General features: G+C 39.5%; 1 protein-coding gene across 4 annotated transcripts in view; it reads left to right on the top strand.

The window, feature by feature from the left end:
- The first annotated feature begins 1,341 nt into the window (after window positions 1–1,341).
- Window positions 1,342–23,099, top strand: part of LOC104598304 (alpha/beta-Hydrolases superfamily protein) — a 47,402-nt gene continuing 25,644 nt past the window's right edge. Inside the window, exons 1-6 of one of the 4 annotated variants that reach the window (XR_016078671.1) lie at window positions 1,342–1,678; window positions 1,764–1,818; window positions 1,904–1,959; window positions 11,879–11,979; window positions 12,138–12,207; window positions 12,922–12,991. Coding sequence is in view for 1 of the 4 variants with exons in the window: in XM_010260306.3 (XP_010258608.1) it covers window positions 1,517–1,678; window positions 1,764–1,818; window positions 1,904–1,959; window positions 11,879–11,979; window positions 12,138–12,207; window positions 12,922–12,991 (514 nt within the window). In the remaining 3 variants the exon portion in view is untranslated. Of the gene's footprint in view, window positions 1,679–1,763; window positions 1,819–1,903; window positions 1,960–11,878; window positions 11,980–12,137; window positions 12,208–12,921; window positions 12,992–18,667; window positions 18,759–23,099 lie in introns of those variants that run through there. The other 3 variants (XR_016078670.1, XM_010260306.3, XR_016078672.1) reach the window with 3 other exon arrangements.

Genomic DNA, 23,099 nt, shown 5'->3' with positions numbered 1-23,099 from the left:
GATTTTCTAAAAAAAGGCATGAAAACATCCAAAATACCCACGAAGTTACTATTGAGGCTGGTTTCCATGAAAAAGAAATATCAACTTTCTGAAAACAAAAACAAAGAGAATTTAAAGTTGCAACTTTTCCTTTGAGTGATTGATATAAAGGATAAATTTAGAAAATAAATCAATTTTAGAAAAGATATTGGAAGGGTTTGGGGCAGTGATTCATATGAATATAAAATTTGGACAATAGACATTTTTGTCTAAAGTAAATGCATGGATGTTTTAAACATTTCCATGTATCTAGGGATGCAAATAGATTGGATCAGATTTGAATCAGTGTATATTCAAATCCGATCCAACACTGTTCATGTTGGATTTGATCCAATCTGAAGATCTGATCGGATCTGATAGGACTCGATCTGAAGTCGAATCCTATCAAATCTTCGGATCTAATTTGATTTGACTTGTTTTCTTTAAAAATTAATAACTTATTAAAAGAAAAAAATAAAACATATCAATTTAAATAAAGGAAAAATAAAAAATACAAGTATTTTTAATTATTTTCATCATATATATACGTGTTTTTTATAAAAATAAATACTATAATAACTTTACAAAAAATACAATATAAATAATATATTTATAAGTAAATAAATAACATATATATATTATATTTATAAATATATACATCATATCAGATCTTCTCGGATTGAAAAGAGAGGGGGGATCCGAATCCGATCCGATTTCTGATCAAATCATAGTATCCAATCCAAAGATCCAACCAAAGCTGATCCCAATTCGACCAAATAGGATCGAATCTTGGATGGCCGATCCATTTGCACCCTACATGTCTCTTTTTAGAAGACTAATAACCATGTATGTGCATTTGCACGTGATAGTATCTCCAAGATAAAACTATTTACAATTCATGGACAGTTTTTGAACAGTTATAAATGGGCAGTTTCTTAATTGTTATAAGTGGGCAGTTTTTGAACATTTATGAGTTGGCAGTTTCTTAATTGTTATAAGTGGTCAGTTTTTGAACATTTATGAGTGGGTAATTTCTTAAGTATTATAAGTGGGTAGTTTTTGGAGTGAGAATAACGGACATATATGCACTTTTTATGTCCGTTGTATGTTGCTTATATAAGAAATAAAAATGTCTAATGAAAAGTCCAAAGATGGAGTTATTAGTAATAGAGATCATATGAAAGGGGCCTATTTTGCAAATTTCAAATTACGTTTAAAAAATTATCAAATTTTTTAAATTATCAAATTTCAGGTGAGATGTCGGCTATTTACCCAAATTTAAATGAGAATCGAAAGGAGTAAGCCGATAAAGTATGTTTAAAAAATTCAAGTTACGTTTAAATCATTTGATGAAAGGAAAAAAAATGGAGAGACATTCTTTGATTTTCTTTGTTTTTTTTTTCCTTGTTGTTCTGTGCCATAAAAACTGCTGTGAAGCGAGAACCAGAGAACCGCTATCATCTCTCTCTCTCTCGTACTGTGCGTCTCACATTTTGTCATGATGGTTCAAGCCAATATTTCTTCGCTGCAGTCATCTCCTTTCGTCCTCAATTCTCCTTCCTCACATCCATCTCTTCGACAGTTGCTCAACTTCTCCGCTGGAAAAGCCGAGAGGAGAAAACTTAGATTCAGTTGCAGATCGAGCCGCGAACAAGAGGGGGTATTAGTGCTTATTTGATTGATATCTATGAGTCCAAATTTCGGCCTACTTAATAAGGTGTATGAGAACTGTGTCACTTTAACAGGAATATCTCTTGGATGCTCCTGTTTCTGTTGGTGATGGATTTTCATTCAGTGGAGGTATTCTTTATACATGCTTTTATTGTTAATTTGTTTTCTCATTTTCGCTTAGAATTATTGACTGATATTTTGATTACTTTCGCAGGTAAATATTCAGATGAGCCGAGCCCATCGGATGAATGGTTCAAGAAAGGGAAGATGGTGAGTGTCTTTCGTTCGTTCTCATTTTCGGTTTATCATATACTCTCTCAATTGAGTATTGCTTTATGGATCAGTAACACTCCCTTACTGCATAGGGGAAAACATGGTTATGGGAAGTTAAGAATCTTTGCAATCATCTTTTTTTTCTTCCATTTTTTGCTTATTTGTTTATTTTTTCGTTATTTCCACATTTCTCCAATATGGTAACTTGAAGTTGGTAGTCGAGTACATCATACACTATCCGTTCTCCTTACCATGTGATTAGAAGGTATTACATGGATTAAAATTTCATCAGAACTTTTGAAATTCTGCCATTTAATTCCAGTTTATAGGACGATGGAAACAAAATCTATAAAGAATATAGTATCCTACAATTTGGTTGTTAGAAGGAAAAGATAGAGATGGTTTGGATAATTAGACAAAGTCAACTGGGAAAAAGATAAACTAGACATGAGAAAGTGGAGAAAAGGAGTAATGAAATCAAGATGGGTATTTTAAAGCATGTAATATCTTCCTGAAATTTCAACTTGGTACTAAAGTCTGACCTAAATTTTAGTAGAAAATTCTTCTTTGAGACAGATCAAACACTGCTCAAAACTGAATTTGAAATCCTTTGGTATGATCTCCGTATTCTCCTAGTGGATTTTGCTAGTTTAAAGTATTTGACAATATACCTTATAGCATCTCCCTAAAGTGGGTCTTATGAGGGGAAAGAAAGAATATATTATGCAACAGATGGGTGAAGGAGCTGGTTATTCTCCCACATAAACAAGTGAAAATTGAAAAAGAAAAAAGTATAGTTTGCCTATGTCAGAATTATACTAAAACAAAGAATTGTACTCTTGACCATGTTTTTGGAGAAGATTCAGAGAACTTTGTAGCAAGAAAAGAGTGTACAGGCTAAAAGTTCAGATCTGGTCCCAACACAGTCCAACGGCCATTGTAGTCGTACTGATGTTCCCAATGTATGGCTGCAATGGCTGTTGGGACCAGATCTGGACTCATAGGCTAGGATCTCAGCAATACTGATGTTTGTTTATTACAAGAAGAAACCAGAGGAATCAACATTCTTGTAAACATGAAAAGAGCAATATATAGAAGGTTACCTAATCTGGTCAACTTGGGAATTTCTCTTCACCGGGTAAGTGATACCCATCTCCTAGATGGGTAAATAACTTTCCCACCTAGGAGAAAGTTGCCAACACTTGAATGGGACAAAAATGCCCTTTTTAATAATGGATGTTTATGGCTAAAATGGTCATTGCCTTATTTACATGAGAAATAAAAGAACATGAGTAAATGCACCCGGGTAAATAATTTACCGAAAAGCGAACGGGGCCTTAGGGGGAAGTGTCCCAGTCAGAATAGGATGCTCCTAGTTCAGTTCGATCTGGCCTTGTTTTCTCAGTCAAATCAGAGAACAGAGTAGCTTCTCCTCTAAAGTCAAGTTTTTCACTTGGGTGGATGCTAAGGAGAAGTGCCTTACCAGGAAATGCTGATGAGAAGAGGCTTTACCTTACTGGACTTATTTTGTCCATTGTGCAATCAGCAAACTGAGTTATCAGGTTACCTGTTTATTCACTGTAATTTCTCAGCAGTAGTTTGGCAGCATTTTCTCAAGGCAATTAATCGGAGTTGGTTCTGGCTGGAGTCAGTCTCTTCTGTGCTAGCTGGGTGGAGAGTGCCTGGCATGCCTAAAGAAGGGAAACAAGTGTGGCCTGTCATCCCATCTGCAGTTTTGTGGGCTATCTGGTTGGAAAGAGTAGAAAGTGCGAAACACCAATCTGATTTGAAACCTGTGATAGAAAAGAAAAAGAAAAGAGGATTTTGTAGAGAAGAGAAGAAGAGAGAAATTGAGAAGAATGGGAGGAAGCCAAAAATCAGATCTGGCTGTCCCTTTCTGATAGGAATCAATCAGCACCCTTGAAGACTTATTCTAGAAAGAAGAAGGCCTTACAACAGGTCCTGATATAGCATAGTGATGGTACTTGGGATTTGGACTGAATTGAATACCAAGGGTATTTTTGTCATTTTTGCAATTATCTGTGGGGTCCAATGATAGGATTTAAATTTTTTAGTTATAGTTTGTTTATGTTTAAAATTTCAGAGTCATTGCATAAGTAGGAATGTAGGATTAGAGTTATTGAGTCTTCTTTGAATTGAAATAGGATATGGCAGCTTGGTTTGAATCCTACTAGGATTATTGAGTCTAACAGTTTTACTCCTAAGACTATTACGAGTCTAACAGTTTGACTCCTAGGATCATTATGAGTTTAGAGTCTATATATATTGAAAGCTAAATTACTGTAGCCGAAGTAGCAGAAAAGAGAAGAAGAAGAAGAAGAGATGCAGGAATGTCGAACACTCACTTCAGTCGACAGTACTATTATTTATATTATGGTGTAGTACAATGATACAGGAAGTTACTAGAATGCCCCTGATTAGTGATGGGACACCCAGACAACTTAAAACATTAAACAGGATTAGGCCCAGTACAGGACAACTTAAACTTAAGTATAGGCTAATAAGAACTCTTATCAGCCGAATACTCAAACATACAAAGACTTCAATCCAACACTCCCCCTCAAGCTAAGCATGGATATCAATCATGTTTAGCTTGCCAAGCATGTCCCTAAACTTTGCTGCTGCCAGCCCTTTAGTCAGTACATCCACAATTTGCATCTCAGATGGAGTATAAGGCACACAAAGTTCACCCGAGACAATTCTTTCTCTAACAAAGTGCCGATCAATCTCAATATGTTTTGTCATGTCATGCTGCACGGGATTATTGGCAATGTTGATGGCAGCTTTATTGTCACAATACAGCCTGAGAGGACCTTCAGCCTTAATGCCAAGTTCATTAAGAAGAGTTCTGAGCCATAAGAGTTCAGCAACCCCGTGGGCCATAGCTCGATACTCTGCCTCTGCACTTGATCTAGCCACTACATTCTGCTTCTTACTGCACCATGTGACCAGGTTTCCTCCCACAAATGTACAGTAACCCGAGGTTGACTTCTTGTCTCCAACAGACCCAGCCCAATCTGCATCAGTGTAGGCTTCAATTTCAATTCTATTGTTTTTCCTGAAGAGAATTCCCTTCCCTGGGCAAGTCTTCAAGTACCTGAGAATCCTTTCAACTGCTTTCATATGAGGAATCTTTGGAGAGTGCATAAATTGACTGACAACATGCACAGCATAAGCAATATCTGGCCGAGTGAGGGATAAGTATATCAGCTTCCCTACCAATTTTTGGTATCTCTCTTTATCATAGTAGTCCTCCCCTACTGATTCCTGCAGGCCATGGTTCTGTTCCATTGGAGTATCTGCTGGCCTACACCCCATCATGCCTGTTTCCTCTAGGAGGTCAAGAACATACTTCCGCTGACATATGTAGATTCCCTCTCTTGACCTGGCAACTTCAATCCCAAGAAAATATCTCAAATGACCCAAGTCTTTTATCTCAAATTCAGAAGCTAGAAACTCCTTCAGTCTTTTTATCTCTTCCAAGTCATTCCCGGTAATTACCATATCATCCACATAAACAATGAGTGCAGTAAGTTTGCTATCCTGTCTCCTTATGAACAAGGTATGGTCTGCACCACTCTGAGTGTACCCCACTTTCTTCATGGCCCCACAGAGCCTCTCAAACCATGCACGGGGAGATTGCTTCAACCCATATAATGCTTTCCTCAATTTGCACACCTTTCTACTAAAGTCATAGCCTGGTGGAGGTTCCATAAATACCTCTTCATGAAGGTCACCATTTAAGAAGGCATTCTTCACATCCAGCTGATGAAGTTCCCATGAAAAATTTGCTGCTAGTGACAATAGAACCCGAATTGTGTTGAGCTTTGCTACCGGGGCAAAGGTTTCTTTGTAGTCAATCCCTTCTTTCTGAGTAAACCCCTTTGCCACAAGTCTGGCCTTGTACCTTTCAATGGACCCGTCCTCCCTGTGCTTTACAGTAAACACCCACTTGCATCCAACAGTGGTCTTCCCCTCTGGCAGATCCACTAATTCCCAAGTTCTTGCTTTTATTAGGGCTTTCATCTCTTCATTCATAGCTTCTTTCCACCTTGGATCAGACACAGCCTCTGAGTACCTAGAAGGAACATGCACAGAGGAAAGAGCAGACACAAAGGAGTGATAGGCAGGAGATAAATGTGAGTAAGAAACAAAATCAGCAATGGGGTGCCGGGTGGTGCAAGAGCGGATAGGCTTACGGAGAGCAATAGGAAGATCCAAATCAGAAGTATGAGAGTTGAAATTACCTTGGATTGTAGAGACAGATTGATCCGAGTCCAACTGGTTGCTGTCATGAGGTTGAGGACCCCTTTTCCTTCTGTTGTATGTAAGTATCTCTTTTTGTTGCCTACTGGAGCCTTCAAGAACATCTGCAGCATCAGGAGAGGTAACCAGCACAGTGGGAGCCTCACTGGGTTGACCCGGAATGTCACAACAAAGAGTAGGAGGAGAGGATGGAAGACCCGAGGTAGATAGGGGAACAAAAAAGGAGGGAGAATGAGAATCCTCTTCCATCCCACTAGTCTCCCCCTGAAGAGGATTCTGAGAAGACTGAAAATAGGGTTGAGACTCAAAGAACACCACATCTCTGGTGACATACTTTCTCTTGGAGACAGGGTCATAACACTTGTAACCCTTTTGTGTAGGAGAGTACCCCAAGAATATTCCCTTTGTAGCCTTAGGATCTAGCTTAGTCTTCTTTGGATCCTTCACATGTATGAAACATATACAGCCAAAGACCCGAGGAGGAAGGGGAAAGTCTGGAAGAGTGGGGCACAAAACAGAGAAAGGGGTTTTCATACCCAACACCTTAGATGGCATCCGGTTTATCAGATATGATGCAGAAAGTACAGCTTGAGACCAGTATTGCTTGGGGACTTTGTGTTGGAATAGTAAGGCTCGAGCTGTCTCCAATAGATGTCTATTCTTGCGCTCAGCAACTCCATTCTGCTGAGGAGTATAAGCACAGGATGACTGATGTAGTATGCCAGCATCTTCCAGGAATAAGTTCAAGGATTTTTCAAAGTATTCAGCAGCATTGTCTGACCTGAATTGCTTAATCTTCTTATTAAACTGCGTTTCAATCATCTTGCAAAATGCCATGGTTATCCATGGTACTTCATCCCGTCCTTTTAACAGGTAGATCCATGTACAACGAGAGTAGTGGTCAATAAAACTGATAAAGTACCGGAAGCCATCAAAGGAAACAATGGGTGAAGGGCCCCAGACATCAGAATGAACCAAATCAAAAGGAGCACAAATTTCATTGCTGGAAATTGGATACACAGTTCTACATTGTTTTGACATTTGACATACTTCACAGGTTAGACTCTGACTTGGAATGCCCTTAAACAATTCGGGAAACAACATTTCTAATGAGGAGAAAGACACATGACCTAGCCTAGCATGCCAAAGATGCAGCTTAGCTATTGACTCCACACTTTCCAGATTACTAGCAGTAGATGCTTGTAAGGCTGAGCCGATGTCTGCATCAAGGTAGTAGAGGCCTCCATACTCATGACCGCACCCAATCGTTCTCCTTGTCAATCTGTCCTGGAAGACACAATGAGTAGGAAAAAAGGTTATACTACAGTTCAAATTTTTGGTGAGTTTTGAAACAGACAAGAGATTTGAGGTAAGACTGGGAACATGTAAAACTGATTTAAGAGAGAGGTCCTTGCTTAGGTCAACAATTCCCTTTCCAGAGATAGTGGAGAAAGACCCGTCAGCAACTCTCATCTTATCCTGACCAGACAACAAATGATATGAAGAGAATAGGGAAGACATATGTGTCATATGGTCAGTAGCACCGGAATCAATAACCCAAGAAGTAGAGTCAATAGAGCCAGTGGCACTGAAGGCAGAGGCTGTACCTGATCTAGCAAGAGATGTAGAAGCAAAAGAATTATTTCTTAGACGGGCTAATGCCCTACTAAGGATCTCAACCTCACTAGCAGAGAAGCCCAATGTACCAGTTCCAGAGGAATCAACAACCTGTCCCATAGGAGAAGAAGACACTGTTGGTGTATTTTGTGAGTTGTCATCATTGTTGCTGGTGACAAAATTCCCACTTGCCGCAGGCCTGTTATCTCTAGAAGAAACATCTCTGGGTATTGAAGACATCTTGACTGCAGCCACTGCGTAGGTGACACTGATTGAGACTAGCCGAAGCAGTTCTGAAGGTTCTGAACCAGTTCTGGAGCAGATCTGATTAGCTGAAATGACCACAGCAGGTTCTGACAGCACTCGACACAGTTTTAGACTTGCCGAGACTGTCACAGTTCTGAAACAGTTCAGTTACAACAGCAAGCAAGGAGTTCTGGGCTGGTAACCGACCTGAAGCTAAGGGTTCTCAACTATTGTGCTATGCAGACTCCACTTGAACTTTGAGTACTGCAACTGTAAAGAGAATGCCCTTCCTTGCGGCCAATACTAGGACTGCTGACATCAGTCCTCAACTAGGGTTCACAGTGCTGAACAATCTGGAGCTGGCAGCTCCCTAGGTAATCTCACAGCAGTGGTGAGGGGTTTCAGACTGATAACCACCCTGAACTTGGAGCTGTTTGCCACATTGCTATGATGGTAGAAGTGTTCACAGTGCTGGTAGAACACTAGATAGACTTCACTTGGGCTGAACCAAAAACTGCAACAGTTCGGGTACAGTAGTGAGTGAACTGTTCGAGGCCGCAACAGTAGCAAGTGAACAGTGGGCTCTGTAGAAGAAGCTAAGTCTGTGCGAGTCTTGCTGGAGCACCGAAGCTGTAACTGTAGAAGTAGCTAAGCCCCTTTCGGCTAGTGCTAGGACTGCTGAAATCAGTCCTCAACTAGGTCTGTCCTACACAGACCTCTCTTAGTAGCCAAATAGCTACTATTTGCTGGAAATAACCTAGTAGGACATCTACTTATGGGTCTTACTTCCCTTGAGTCCCACAACCAAGAGAAACCCTAGGTTCGAACTTGCTTCACTCTTACACCCCTAGGTCTTCTCTACAGCAACCCAGAAAAGGGAGAGAGAAGATGAAAAGACAACAAGAGAAGAGAGTGTGTGCCGGCTGAAACCAGGAAGAAGCTAATGCTCTGATACCATGAAAGCTAAATTACTGTAGCCGAAGTAGCAGAAAAGAGAAGAAGAAGAAGAAGAGATGCAGGAATGTCGAACACTCACCTCAGTCGACAATACTATTATTTATATTATGGTGTAGTACAATGATACAGGAAGTTACTAGAATGCCCCTGATTAGTGATGGGACACCCAGACAACTTAAAACATTAAACAGGATTAGGCCCAGTAACAAAGGCCCAGTACAGGACAACTTAAACTTAAGTATAGGCTAATAAGAACTCTTATCAGCCGAATACTCATACATACAAAGACTTCAATCCAACATATATGTATGGACCTTTTACACGAAGGCAATGAATTATATTGAGTTTTCTTCAGCTTATGCTAGCTATGGTGAGTGATTCCCATGCCCTAGAGTGATTCTAGGCACCCTTTGAGTGATTCTAGGTATTTTCCCTCTTCTTTCTCTCCCTATTTTCTCTCTTATTCCTTTAAGAAGCCATTACAGCCATTAACAGCCATAAAGTTCTGTTCAAGAAGACCATTCAACATTCTCTAAGGACTAGAACTGAGCTGGTCCTACATCACTTTTACTATATTATATACTCGTAAAAAAATATGAATACAATGACAAGTATACCCTTGTTAAGTTAGCTACTACCAGAGAACGTAAGAACTACTCTTAACAAAACATAAACTAATGGGCCTTGGGCCCAATGACTCTAACATTATAAACAAAAGAACAAGTGATATCAGCCCAATCTCAAGACACCCCCTCAAGTTGGGAATAGATGTCACACATTCCCAACTTGTGGAGATCATGCTCAAGCTTGTTTCTTGCAATTCTTTTTGTGAGAACATCAACTATTTGTAAGTTAGATGTAAGATATGGTAGGCACACTTCTCCAGATGTCACCCTTTCCCTTATAAAATGTTTATCCACTTCTATATGCTTCATTCTATCATGTTGAACTGGGTTATGGTCAATGTTAATTGTTGCTTGATTATCAGACTATAGCATTATAGGTTATTCTGTTTCAATTCCAATCGCTCCTAACATGGACCATACCCGAAGTATCTTTGAAACACCATGTGCCATAGCTTTGTATTCAACTTCTGCACTCGACCTTGCTACACCTGATTGTTTCTTATTCTTCCATGAAACAGAATTCCCTCTAACTTGGGGCAAACTCCTGATGTAGATCTCCTATCATCTAGGCACCTTGCGCAATCAACATCCATGTAAGCTTCTAACTTCAAATGGCCATGGTCATCAAACAATATGCCTCTACCTGGGTGTCCCTTCAAATAGGTAAATATTCTATTAATAGCCTCCAAGTGCTGAACCTGTGGGGCATGCATGCACTGATTTACCACACTAATTGCATAAGAGAGATTTGGCCGTGTCATGCACAAATATAGCAATAGGCTCACCAATCTATGATACCTCCCAACATCCTTCACTAGCTCACCATCTCAAGCATTCATTTTGTGGTTTTGATCAATAGGTGTATCAATTGGCCTTGCCCCAAGTTTTCCTGTTTTCTGTAGTAGGTCCAAAACATACTTTGTGAAATGAAAATCCCATGTTTGGACCTTGCCACCTCAATGCCTAGAAAATACTTCAACTCCCCAAGGTCCTTAGTCTCAAACTCCTGGTGTAGGTTCCTCTTCAAGGTACTAATCTCACTCAGATCATTTCTTGTGACTACAACATCATCCACATACATTATCAACATTGAGACTAGTGATCTCCTTCTCTTCACAAACAGAGTATGATCAGATTGAGTTTGAGTATAACCAAATAGAGTTAATGCACTCCTAAACCTAATCAAATTCAAGGTGATTGCTTTAAACCAATCAAAGACTTGTAGGTTTAATCCTAGAATGCAGATCAAGGTCCATTCACAGAAACATATTCCTATTGACACGTGATTGTATTTGAAACAGTTCTTTGATTCATAATAAAGGCAGCTTACATTTCCCTATTTGATCTTGAGGGCATACATTGTCCAACACTCTCACCAGTCGACTGATATATATAGGCTTCTTAAACTCAATACAACTACTATTCTGCACTTACTAAATGTGGGACAGAATTTAAACATAATGGCATATCTGAAATGACATAAACACCCCTGTGCTTCATAACACTTCAAAAGGTTTCAAGAGTACCAGTCAAACTAGATCTGTCACATAGATATAAATGGAGTTTTTTAATGGCCTTTATTTTGATCTCTTACCAAGGCTTCAATTCAGATCATTGATTTAGAATTTTAGATGCATGTTGGAATCCATTGAATTTAGAAGAAGGGTCACTTAGATACCAAAGCTGCTCATGTGTTGCATTTACTTCTGTTTAAAAGGTGTGCCTAAACAATAACCAGATGTGTACATTACTTGGGTAGTTGGGTTCACTTTTATTATCTTACTTGGCTAATGACAACAAAAAGCTCTTACATAAGGTGCCAATAAAAAGCCTTTATGCCTGATTATAAAGCTTATGATAGTAATTACTGAATGATCTATATGCTGCATTATTTGCCAGGTGCCAGCAGAAAAAGGATGTTGTTCAGTATTATCTTGTGTTCTATTCCACTTTACATGACTTAAACATTGTTGAAACTATTTGTGTGGTGCAGCTGATGCTAAGTGTTTTCTGTGCAGGATGAAAAAGCTGGTTTTTTTGTCTCCTGTCTTTCACCATATCTTCCTATTTGATTCATTTATTAACATATTAATTAGATACTGCTTATCCAACAAAAGGCTCTTATTCCTAGTTACTTCTTTTTCTGGGAAAAATATTATTTGATCCTGAAAATGCTTTTCTAGGTGAAAGCTCACCCTGTTAATGGCATTGGTAAGAAGGCGAAGGATCCAATTTTTGGACTTACAATGGGTGCTGGTTCTCAGGCTTCGTCAGATGTTTTTAGGTGAATTTAGAATCCTATGCATTAGGAAGCTACTGAATTATTTAGAGTTATATTTGGGAAATTTGAGATTTAGGTCTTCATAATATGCATAAATTGAAAATGGATGTCTTGTAGATTATTGATTGAAAATCCTCTATATACTTGATTTTGTGCAATAGATGGTTTTGCGTTGAAAGTGGAAATGCTGATAATCCTTCAGTTATACTTATTCATGGTTTTCCATCACAGGTGAGAATCTTTTTGGGGTTGTTCTTGGTTTCTTATGAATTCAAGAGGATATATTTTTCCTTTATTTTATTATAGATGGTTCTTCCGTATTTGCACAATGTCTCTGATTTATCCATTTTCAGCTATCAAGAAGCATAATGTTGATGTATTAGTCCTTGTAGGAAAGATTGCATATGCATCCAACTTCCCTCATTCTTTATACTTTCAATTTTCTAAAATAACCTAGCAAATCATGTCATGATTTATTAATGCATCCCATCCCCCCGCCCCAAATAAAAAAAGAAGACAAAAAGGAAATAAGAACTATAATTATTGCTTTTTATGAGTGGTTGGATGTCTCCACCAGTATGCATTTCATTTGATCAACTGTGAAGATTCAAATTGTTCTGAACATTATGAAATACAGATATTAATTGTGCTTCACATTTGCTCATGGGTTATTCTATAAACTAAGTTTAGCTCTAGTTATTTCCACATTGGGTACACACTTGACATAGTTATTCCTACAGGTTTTTCATTGTTCTCAAACCACAGTAACATTTTATTTTTTTTTCTCATTATGTTTTCAACTTCAATTGTTAATCCTATTTTTAACTTTACATTTGGACTATTTAAATCAATTTTATTAAGACAAATATGAAGTTTTGATTGAATTGGGCTTGATGGAGGGAATAAGTTGCATAAATATATATTATGTCTTTCTGATACTTACAGGCATATTCATATCGCAAAGCTCTTCCTGTACTCTCAAAAGAATACCATGCCATTGCTTTTGATTGGCTAGGTAGGTCCAAATTATAGTTCATCTGACTAGTTAGCTCTACAAGTTCTTATATTACTATATATATTTTTTTGTTTTTCTTTTGGGTGTACTTCTTTTATGAAGAATTTTATCAATCAGTTGCACTGTATTCTGTTTTCGTTTCAGCCGCTTTTGCCTGGTAGATAAGAAATTATTGTCAATAATGAAAGCAATGAAAAAAATGGATGTAAAAAATTGCAAATGAGTGAAGAAATAGACTATTGTAGATAAGAAATAGGACTAGTAGATAAGAAATTATTGTCAATAATGAAAGCAATATATTATTTGATAACAGAACATTTTTAAGATAAGGCCCTTGATAGAGTGGAATGAAGAAATAGGACTATTGTAGCTAACCTTTAAGTATTTGGGATAAGGTTTGGGTGTGTTTTTTTAACCAGTAGGAAAAATTATTTTATTAAATTAGTTATAGATGAGATTAGTACAAACTTATAGATGAGAGTTGCCATCTTGCAACTCTCTAGAGATAAATGGCAACTGTTTTCAGTTGAACATGTTGGGCTTGCCTTTCAATCTTTGGCAGTGGAGCATACTTGAGCAGATAGTGATGGCGATGGGAGGTACACTGCTTTTGTTTAACAAACATGATCTCAGAGCGGTATGCCTGAAAATTGCTGGAGTCAAGCCAGAGTTGATTCCGAGATACTTCATGCTGCATGCCGTAGGTCTATGGAACAGAGTTGGGGTGGCCTCGGAAGTGGAGGCGATGCTCTGGTTAGGGAAGACGAAGGAGAATGATGGCGAGGCATGGGTGAATGAGTACAGTGAAGTGGAAACTGATGTGGAAGCAGGAAAGGTTGCAGAGAGGATTTTGGGTGACATGCTTCAAATTCCAGACTTGATTGCAGGAAGAGAATGGGGAATAAAAGCGGTTAATGAGGAAAGAAATTTGCATGGGGAAAGAGGCTCACATGGGGAAGTTACACCGAAAGGGGCTAAGGCCTTGTTTGATGATTAAGTGGTTGTTAAAAGAAGTACTTGTTGCACAAATACTTCTTAGAAGTACTTATTTTAACCACTTAAGGTTGTTTGGTAACCCATTTGCTAATCACTTATTATGTTTTTAAGCACTTATTGGGGTGGGAATGTTTGGTAAGCTACTTTCCCCATAAGTGCTTATATTGACAAAAATGACAATTTTATCCCTCACCTCAATGAGAAGAATATCTTAAAAAAATAGAAGAAAGTGGAAAAATGACAGGTCCGCTCGCCACTTTTCCTCACTGCCGATCGTCGCCGGTGGACCTATAACTGGGTGTGCCGCCACCTGGTTCGAATGAGAGATAGAGGTATAATCCTCGCACAGGGGTATTTTAGGTATTATAAGAAAATACTAGGGACTGGTTCGTTCCATTTTATTGGAGTACTTCAAAAAGTGTTGAAAAAAAAGCCAACTTCAGGTCACTTTTTTAAGGAGTACTTTTAACTTCTCCACCTTTTTACCAAACACATAAAACCACTTAATAACCACTTAATAACCACTTAATGTGTGGTCCCAGCTCTTAAAAGAAGTACTTGTTAAAAGAAGTACTTCTTATAAGTAAAATCAAACAGGGGCTAAATCGGTCAGTGGGTGGGGTCCATTGCTTAAAGAGAAGAGATTTGAAAAGAATTTAGCTGAATCGGATGGTCTGCCAGCGGTTCAAAAGAGTCACTTGTCGGGGTCTAGAAACTCACGTGACCACACTAGTAATCATCTGTTGCTTGGGCCTTTGATAAACTCGAGCAGTGGGGTCTGCTCAAATACATTTGTCATCTCTCCTGGGTCCTCTTCCCCATGTTTACAAGATAGGACCTACAAGGGCTCAGTGCATGCGGGATTAGATGATTCATCTCTAGAAACCATGCGAGTGGCTAAGGAGCATGGTGTACGATCACCATCGGCTACCTTTAAACTGGGTTCTTGACTGGAGACCTTGTTATGCCAAAAAGAAATGTCAAAGGAAGATCAAGGTTGCAATTCCAAAGAGATTGATGGCGGGAAGGAGATTCAGTTAAGGAGAAAGGTAGTTGGCAAGATAAAGTTTCATGGGCTTATCAGACCAAAGTTTAAAAGGAGTGGAACAATAGGAAGGAGGATTTTGACTAAGGCCAGAGAAAGATGGGTCTGGGTGGTCGCTAGGTATGACAAAAATGGTAAGTAGAGGATTGTAGGTGGAACTCAAGGGGTTTGCGACGAACACACTCCTCCCATGAATGGCGATGTAGGACATCCTTTTCAGGAATTTAGGGATCCCGAAGGGATTCTTGGTTCTTCCAATCCCGGGGTTATAGAGCTGACACCCCTTGAGGTCGGGTGTGATCTTGGAGAACCGGGGTCGATGGCATCACAAGAAAAAGTCGGTGCTAAGGATCTAGTTGTTAACTCTGAGAAAGAGATTCTTAAATTTTCAGATGGGATTGAGGAGGGTGATAGAGTGGTGGAAAGAGTTGAAGTGGAAGAAAACTGTGACAAGGAAGGAAATTTATCAAAGAGAAAGGTGTTTTAATGTGGAGCCAATAGCAGGGAGATGGTGCGGGTAACTTGGAAGGTAACGTGTGTTGGAAAAGTTGAAGGGATGGACAAAGAAGGAGTGTGGACTTCGATTTTGATCGGAAAGCTGGGGATGGAGCTAGGTAGAAGAGTCGTAACCGACCTTGGACATACTAATTTAGAGAACCAAAAGGCAGAGGATGTGTGAAAAACAGGAGGTTACAGTAATAGACAATTTGCTCATGTAACCAAGGTTTTTCATCGTCTCAAGGAAGGGTTGGTCGGAAATGGTCCTTGCGGCAAACTCTAGATGTCAGAATTGTCTGATCAAAAGCAGTGCTGCAAATGATTTAGAAGCTGATGCAGGCAGTAAAATTCAAGGCACACAACAAAGACCAGAAGAAGAAAACCAAGGAGGAGAAGTTTCAAAGATTGGGGGCAGGAATAGAGAGAAAACCAACACTCTTACTTCTTCCTCCAATATTAAGCCTTGCTGCACAACCCTTTCCCAAGTCCACCCTCATATTGGATATAGGCTCAAAGGTAGCTATGAGTTCCTTTAAATTCATCAGGTCATTTTGATTACCTCCTTCACATAGCAAGATTATATCATCTACAAACTGCAAGTGTGAGACTGTCTTTAGCCTCTAAATACCTTATCCTGATTAGCATTGACAATTATCCTACTTAAGGCATCTGGTACTAAAGTGAAGAGGAAAGGGATAAAGGATCTCCTTGTCTTAACCCTCGTTTATCTGGAAAAAAGTCTTTGGCCACTCCATTTATCAAAATTGAATAGTGTACTTAACTTAAAAACCCTTTAATCCACATCCTCCACCTGTCCCCTAATCAAATCCTTTCTAAGATTTCCAAGAGGAAAGACCAGCCCAATAGATCACAGGCCTTCTACAAATCCAGTTTGCAAATTAAACCTTTTCCCCTCTACTTCTTCTTTGCTATACACTTGTTGAAGATTAATTAGTTTTATGTTGTTTTTCTGAGTAGATGTTTTATGTTAGTTGTTAGATAGGAGGTGGGGACCACAGTAGTTATGTGAGTCCAAATTTTATTATGTTTTTTGAGTGTTATATATGCTATCTTATGTTTTGCCACCCTATAAGGGCATAGTTGTCTTTGCACTGTTCTATTATTTTAGTATAAATAATAAGTGAAGTGGGCTACTAGATTATTGCTCTCTTTTCTTTCAACTTCTCTTCTCCTTCTCTCTTCCTTCTCTCCTCAAGAAACTACTTTCTTTCATATTTTTTAATTCAGCAGATTTCTACTTGGTATCAGAGCGACGACTAGGGTTTCTTGAAGCATTCTCATGCAGCCCTAGATCAGCCAACTGCATGAAGTAGTAAAGGGCTGATCGATCTGCTAAAGATTGCCTAGTTCTTGGAGTTTTTGGTGGGATCTAGACATCAGGAAGAACTGGAGTACGAGGAAGAGTCCTAGAAAAATTGGACTCTTTATTTTTGATATGATCTTGGGTGCTCAGGTATTGTTAGTTTTCTTTTGATTTTCTGAAGATGGCGGTTTGGTTTCTGAAATTTTCTAGGCCTTCCGGAGTGATCGATTCACTTTTCTCTCTGTTGGGAGGTGTGGGGAGGAGAGAGATTTCCCTCCAGCTAGGGTTTTCTTCTTCTGGAAGGGTTGGTTTCTGTGTGTGTGGTATTAAATTATTTTTTGAAGGTCTCCAATCTATTTTTTCTTACTGTTGAACTGTTTGAAGTAAAATGGAGAGTTGGAATACCGAGATGAAATCTACCGGTACTGTGGGACTGGGTGTTGGAGGTAGTAGTGATATTTTTGGGTCTGGGATCATTACTACAGTAAAACTTGATGGTACAAATTATTTGGAGTGGGCACAATCCGCTAAGATGGCTATTGGTGCCCGTGGAAAATTAGGGTATCTCACTGGGGAGGAGAAGAAACCTGATACAGACTCTTCCCGATGGGTGCAAGAGAATTACATGGTAATGTCTTGGCTGTGTAATTCTATGTTACCTCATATTGCAAAAATTTTCCTATGGGCTAATATTGCTAAGGAGATTTGGGATGGAGTGACTGAAACCTACTCTTAGAAGCAAAATGAAGCCAGAGCCTATCAGTTAAGAAATCAGGTGATAAGTATGAAACAGGGAGAAAAACCTCTTGCTCTGTATTTCTCCATTCTGAAAACCCTATGGCAGGAAATAGATCACTTAGAAACTGTGGTATGGGAAAGTGTAAATGATGCAACAACTTATCACGAACTAGTAAAGAGGAATAGGGATTTTGAGTTCTTGGCAGGGCTGAACCCTGAATTTGACATTGCTAGGCAGCAGATTCTTTCTAGGGAGGGTGTGACACTCTCTCAGGCCTATGCTTTTGTCTCTGGAGAGTAGAGTAGGAGGAATGTAATGCTGAGACAGCCTGTGATTGACTAGTCAGCTATGGTTGGTACAACAAAACCTAAGCCGAATGGAGACAGGGGGAGTAGTGAGACTAGAAGGGAAGATAAGAATGACTTGGTGTGTGATTATTGCAAGACGCCTAAGCATACTAGGGACACTTGTTGGAAGTTTCATCCAAATCTTATGCCTACTCGGATAAGAAACAAGAAGGGAAATGCAAATGTAGCCACTATAGGAGATTCTTCAGCCCCTCTCTCCTAAACTGATTGGGAATCCATTGTAGTAGCAGCAGTGAGAACAGAATTGGAGAGGTTTGGACAGCTTATGAGTAAGAAAGATTCACCTAGCTCTAGCCTTCCAGATGGACAACAGAATGCAGGAGCCAACTACACCACTTCCTTTGCTCATACAAGTAGTTCATATGCAACTGCGAATCTTGCATCCACTTCAGGTAAGGAGGGACCTCCCTGGATTATAGACTCAGGAGCATCTGAGCATATGACTAATACCCCTACCATTTTTAGTTCCTATTAGTTGTGCTCTGGTAGAGACAGAGTCTCTACAGCAGATGGTTCACATATGCCCATTGCTGGGAAGGGGATAGTTAGAGTGACCAATGATATAACTCTGTCCTCTGTTTTACATGTCCCTAGACTTCATACCAACCTACTGTCTGTTAGTTCTTTGACAAAAAAATTGAATTGTTCTGTGACCTTCCTGGTAATTGTGTTTTGCAGGATCTGGAATCAAAGAAGATGATTGGGAGTGGTCGTGAGGTGAATGGAATCTACCTTTTGGATGAGATTCCGAGACATCAGGGCCATCATGTTAGCAGCAACAGTAGTAGTGGGTCAAAGTGAGTAAACCAGATTATGCTTTGGCACAATCGCTTGGGACATCTTTCTTTTAGTTCTTTGAAATGTCTTTTATCAAAATTGTTTGAGTCTGTTCAATTATCTACTTTGGAGTGTGAGGGTTGTCAGTTAGGAAAGCATTGTAGACAGTCTTTAAAACCAAGTAATAAAAGAAGTACTTTTGCTTTTAATATTGTTCACACTGATGTATGGGGACCATATCAAATCCCTTCCATGGGAGGATTCCGTTACTTTCTCTTGTTTGTGGATGATTATACATGATATTCTTGGATATATTTGATGAGATCACATGATGAGGTTCCTAACTTAGTACGACAATTCCACCAGATGGTTCTCACACAATTTGGAGTGAGAACTAAGGTTTTTAGATCAGATAATGCCAGAGAGTACTTTGAGAAGGACCTAATCACGTATCTCTTAGAACATGGTGTAGTTCATCAGAGCAGTTGTGCATATACACCGCAACAGAATGGAGTTGCTGAGAGGAAAAATAGACACATTGTGGAGGTGGCAAGGAGTCTTATGGTGTGTGCTTCAGTTCCTGTGCAGTTCTGGGGAGATGCAGTTCTTATAGCCGTACATGTAATTAACCGTGTTCCTTCACGGACTTTGGGGTTTAAGGTGCCATTTAGCATCATTTTTCCAGTTGGAGAGATATTTCATATACCTCTGAGGGTTTTTGGTTGTGTTTCTTTTGTTCACATTCTTGGCCCTCATCGCAAGAAATTGGATCCTAAGGCCAAGAAATGCGTTTTTCTTGGGTATGCTCAGAACCAAAAAGGGTATTGCTGTTATGACCCAGTGTTGAGGAGCAGATTTGTCACTATGGATGTTACCTTTTTTGAATCCACATTCTTCTTCTCGAGTGGTTCTCCTCAGGGGGGGAGTTTTGGGGAGAACTTACAATCTATTCCTCTTCCTGTTTCTGTGGTGCCTCCATCAGTTCAGCCAGCATCTACATCAGTTCATCCACTACCTGCACCATCATCAGTTCAGCCAGCATCGGTTCAGCCAGCACCTGCACCTCCAGTTTCATTACCTAAGCCACTACGAGCAGCCTCACAGCAATATCAGCGCCAACAGATGATGGTTGACTCCACACATCCTCGACCCACACCACTCTTTGTCAGTCATTCTAAAACTCCAGATTCGACAGATACAGTTCCAGGTATTCCTCTTGAGCCTGTTATGTTTTCTGATGATAATGTTTCTGTCCCTAACACCATTGTTGCAGCTGATCCCACTAACCTTGATCTTCCCATTGCACTTCGTAAGGGGAAGAGAAAGTGTACAACCCACTGTATTTCACACCATCTTTCCTACAGTGCCTTATCACCCTCCTACCGTGCTTTTCTTTCTTCCCTGGATTTTGTGTCTATACCTAGGAATGTTATTGAGGCTCTCTCCAAATCTGAGTGGAAAACATCAATGCAAGATGAGATGGATGCTTTGGTCAAAAACCAAACTTGGAAAATAGTTGATCTCCCCCCAGACAAGGAGACAGTTGGATGTCGATGGGTATTCACAGTGAAGTATAAGGCCAATGGCAAGATAGAGAGGTACAAGGCAAGGTTGGTAGCAAAAGGGTATACTCAGACCTATGGTGTTGATTATCTGGAAACCTTTGCACCAGTAACTAAGATGAGTTCAGTTCGTATTCTTTTATCTCTAGCAGACACCTATTCATCGCCCTTGTTCCAACTTGATGTAAAAAATGCTTTCCTCAATGGTGACTTATAGGAGGAGGTATATATGGACATTCCGGCAGGCTTTTATGAAATGTTGGTAAAGGAAAGGTGTGTAGACTCAGAAAATCTCTGTATGGATCAAAACAGTCACCTAGGGCTTGGTTTGACAGGTTCAGAGGGGCACTCATCCATTTTGGATACACACAGACACAGTCTGATCACACCCTCTTTGTGAAGAGGAGAGATGCTTTGGTGTCAATTCTGATTGTGTATGTGGATGATATATAGTGGTGACAGGAAATGATCTGGAGGAGATTAATGATCTCAAAAAATCGTTGCAACAAGAATTTGAGATCAAAGATCTTGGTGAGCTCAAATATGTTTTAGGGATTGATGTTGCAAGATCCAAGCATGGGATCTTCATTTCACAGAGAAAGTATGTACTTGACCTACTGCGAGAGACTAGGAAGCTAGGGACCAAACCAGCAGACACTCCTATTGATCCAAATCACAGAATTAATGGTGTGGATGGTGAGTTGGTAAAGGATGTGGGGAGATATCAAAGAATGGTGGGCCGACTGCTGTATTTGTGTATGACACGACCAGATATTTCTTATGCTGTCAGTGTTGTGAGTCAGTACATGCATGTACCTCAGGTTCAACACTGGGAAGATATTGAGAAAATACTTGCATATCTGAAAAAGCACCCTGGCAGAGGCATTCTTTTCTCAAATCATAAGAATCTGAAGCTAGAATCCTATACAGATGCAGATTGGGCAGGATGCTTAGATGACAGGAGGTCTACATCAGGAGTGTGTACCTTTGTAGGTGGAAACTTGATCTCCTGGAAGAGTAAGAAACAAGCGGTTGTGGCAAGGTCAAGTGCAGAGGCTGAGTATAGATCCATGACTCATGGTGTATCAGAACTTCTTTGGGTTAGATCTCTTTTGAGTGAGATTGGGGTGAAAGCAGAGGAACCTATGATGTTATACTGTGACAATCAGGCTGCAATCAATATTGCCCACAAAATTCAGCATGATAGGACAAAACACATTGAAATTTATAGACACTTTATAAGAGAAAGGGTAACAACCAAAGAAGTTTGTTTGCCTTATGTCTCTTCAGAGTTGCAGCTGGTTGATGTTCTTACTAAAGGGGTGGCAAGGAACAAGCTTGAACATGATCTACGCAAGTTGGGAATGTGTGACATTTACTCCCAACTTGAGGGGGAGTGTTTTGAAGATTAATTAGTTTTATGATGTTTTTCTGAGTAGATGTTTTATGTTAGTTGTTAGGTAGGAGGTCGGGATCACAGTAGTTCTGTGAGTCCAAATTTTATTATGTTTTTTGAGTGTTATATATGCTGTCTTATGTTTTGCCGCCCTATAAGGGCATAGTTGTCTTTGTACTGTTCTATTATTTTAGTATAAATAATAAGTGAAGGGGGCGGCCAGATTATTGCTCTCTTTTCTTCTTCTCCTTTTCTCTTCCTTCTCTCCTCAAGAAACTACTTTCTTTCATATTTTTTAATTCAGCAGATTTCTACTACACTCATTTGCTACAATATTTGATCGATGATCTGTCTCCCTTCAATGAAAGCTCCTTGAAATTGTGAGATTACTAGAGGCAATATCTTTTTAAATCTTCCAGCTAGGACCTTTGCTATTATCTTGTAAAGACTTTCCACTAGACTTATGGATCTAAAATCTTTGGGTTCTTTAATTACGTTCTTCTTGGGGATGCTATTGAAAGTTGAGTTTGCTCCTCAAGAGCATTCCCCTTCATGAAAAAACTCATTGAAAACTTCCATTAGATAATCTTTTATGATCTCCCAACATTCTTGACAAAAGCCATGGAAAATCCATCTGTCCTCGGGGCCTTAGATATTTCCATCGAAAACATTGCCTCTTTGATCTCCTCAAGTGTAAACATATTATCCATATTTGCAATAATGTCTGACACTTTGCCTCAAGCCAATTCTAGGAAATTTGATCTCCTCTCCCCTTAGGTGGCAAAGAAGCCTTTAAAATGGTCCACAAAAATTTTAACTATTACCTCCTCCCTTGTTACCTCCTGACTATCCACTTCAATGCTTGCTAGTTGATTCTTTTTCTTGCTCCCATTAGCTAGAGAATGGAAGTATTTTGTGTTTTCATCTCCCTCGTCAAGCTGTGTGTACGGGCCAAACACAGAAGGGGAGAGAGGAGAGATGTGGGAGGAGCTGGAAGAGGCAAGGAGAGGGTGGGGGGGACAACAGAAATCTTTTCTACTTGGCCTAGACTGAATGGGAATAAGAAGGTAAATCTGCTATGGAGGTGCATCCCATTTGCAATCTGTTGGAACATTTGGAAGGAAAGGAACAGAAGGATATTCGAAGATAAAGCTAGCAGCATGGACAAGATGGTTGCTGCTATGGGCAGATCAGTGGTAGATTGGCTGCTGATTCTTCCAGAATTCAACCAAGCAGAGAAAGAAGACTTTGGTTTTAGATTAGGAGAACTCTTGGATTTTCAGATATGTACTGTGGAAAATGTTCTCTAGTTTGAATTTTGGTCTGTAATCGGGTGATGTCTTGTCACCTCCTGATGTAACTTCTTTTTCTCTTCAATAATATTTTTATTTTTACTTATCAAA

The sequence above is a fragment of the Nelumbo nucifera genome, chromosome 7, assembly GCF_055504915.1.
Source record: "Nelumbo nucifera cultivar China Antique chromosome 7, China Antique-T2T, whole genome shotgun sequence".
NCBI lineage: Eukaryota > Viridiplantae > Streptophyta > Magnoliopsida > Proteales > Nelumbonaceae > Nelumbo > Nelumbo nucifera.
The sequence above is the reverse complement of the archived record's forward strand: the minus strand, read 5'-3'. Positions and strand labels throughout refer to the sequence as shown.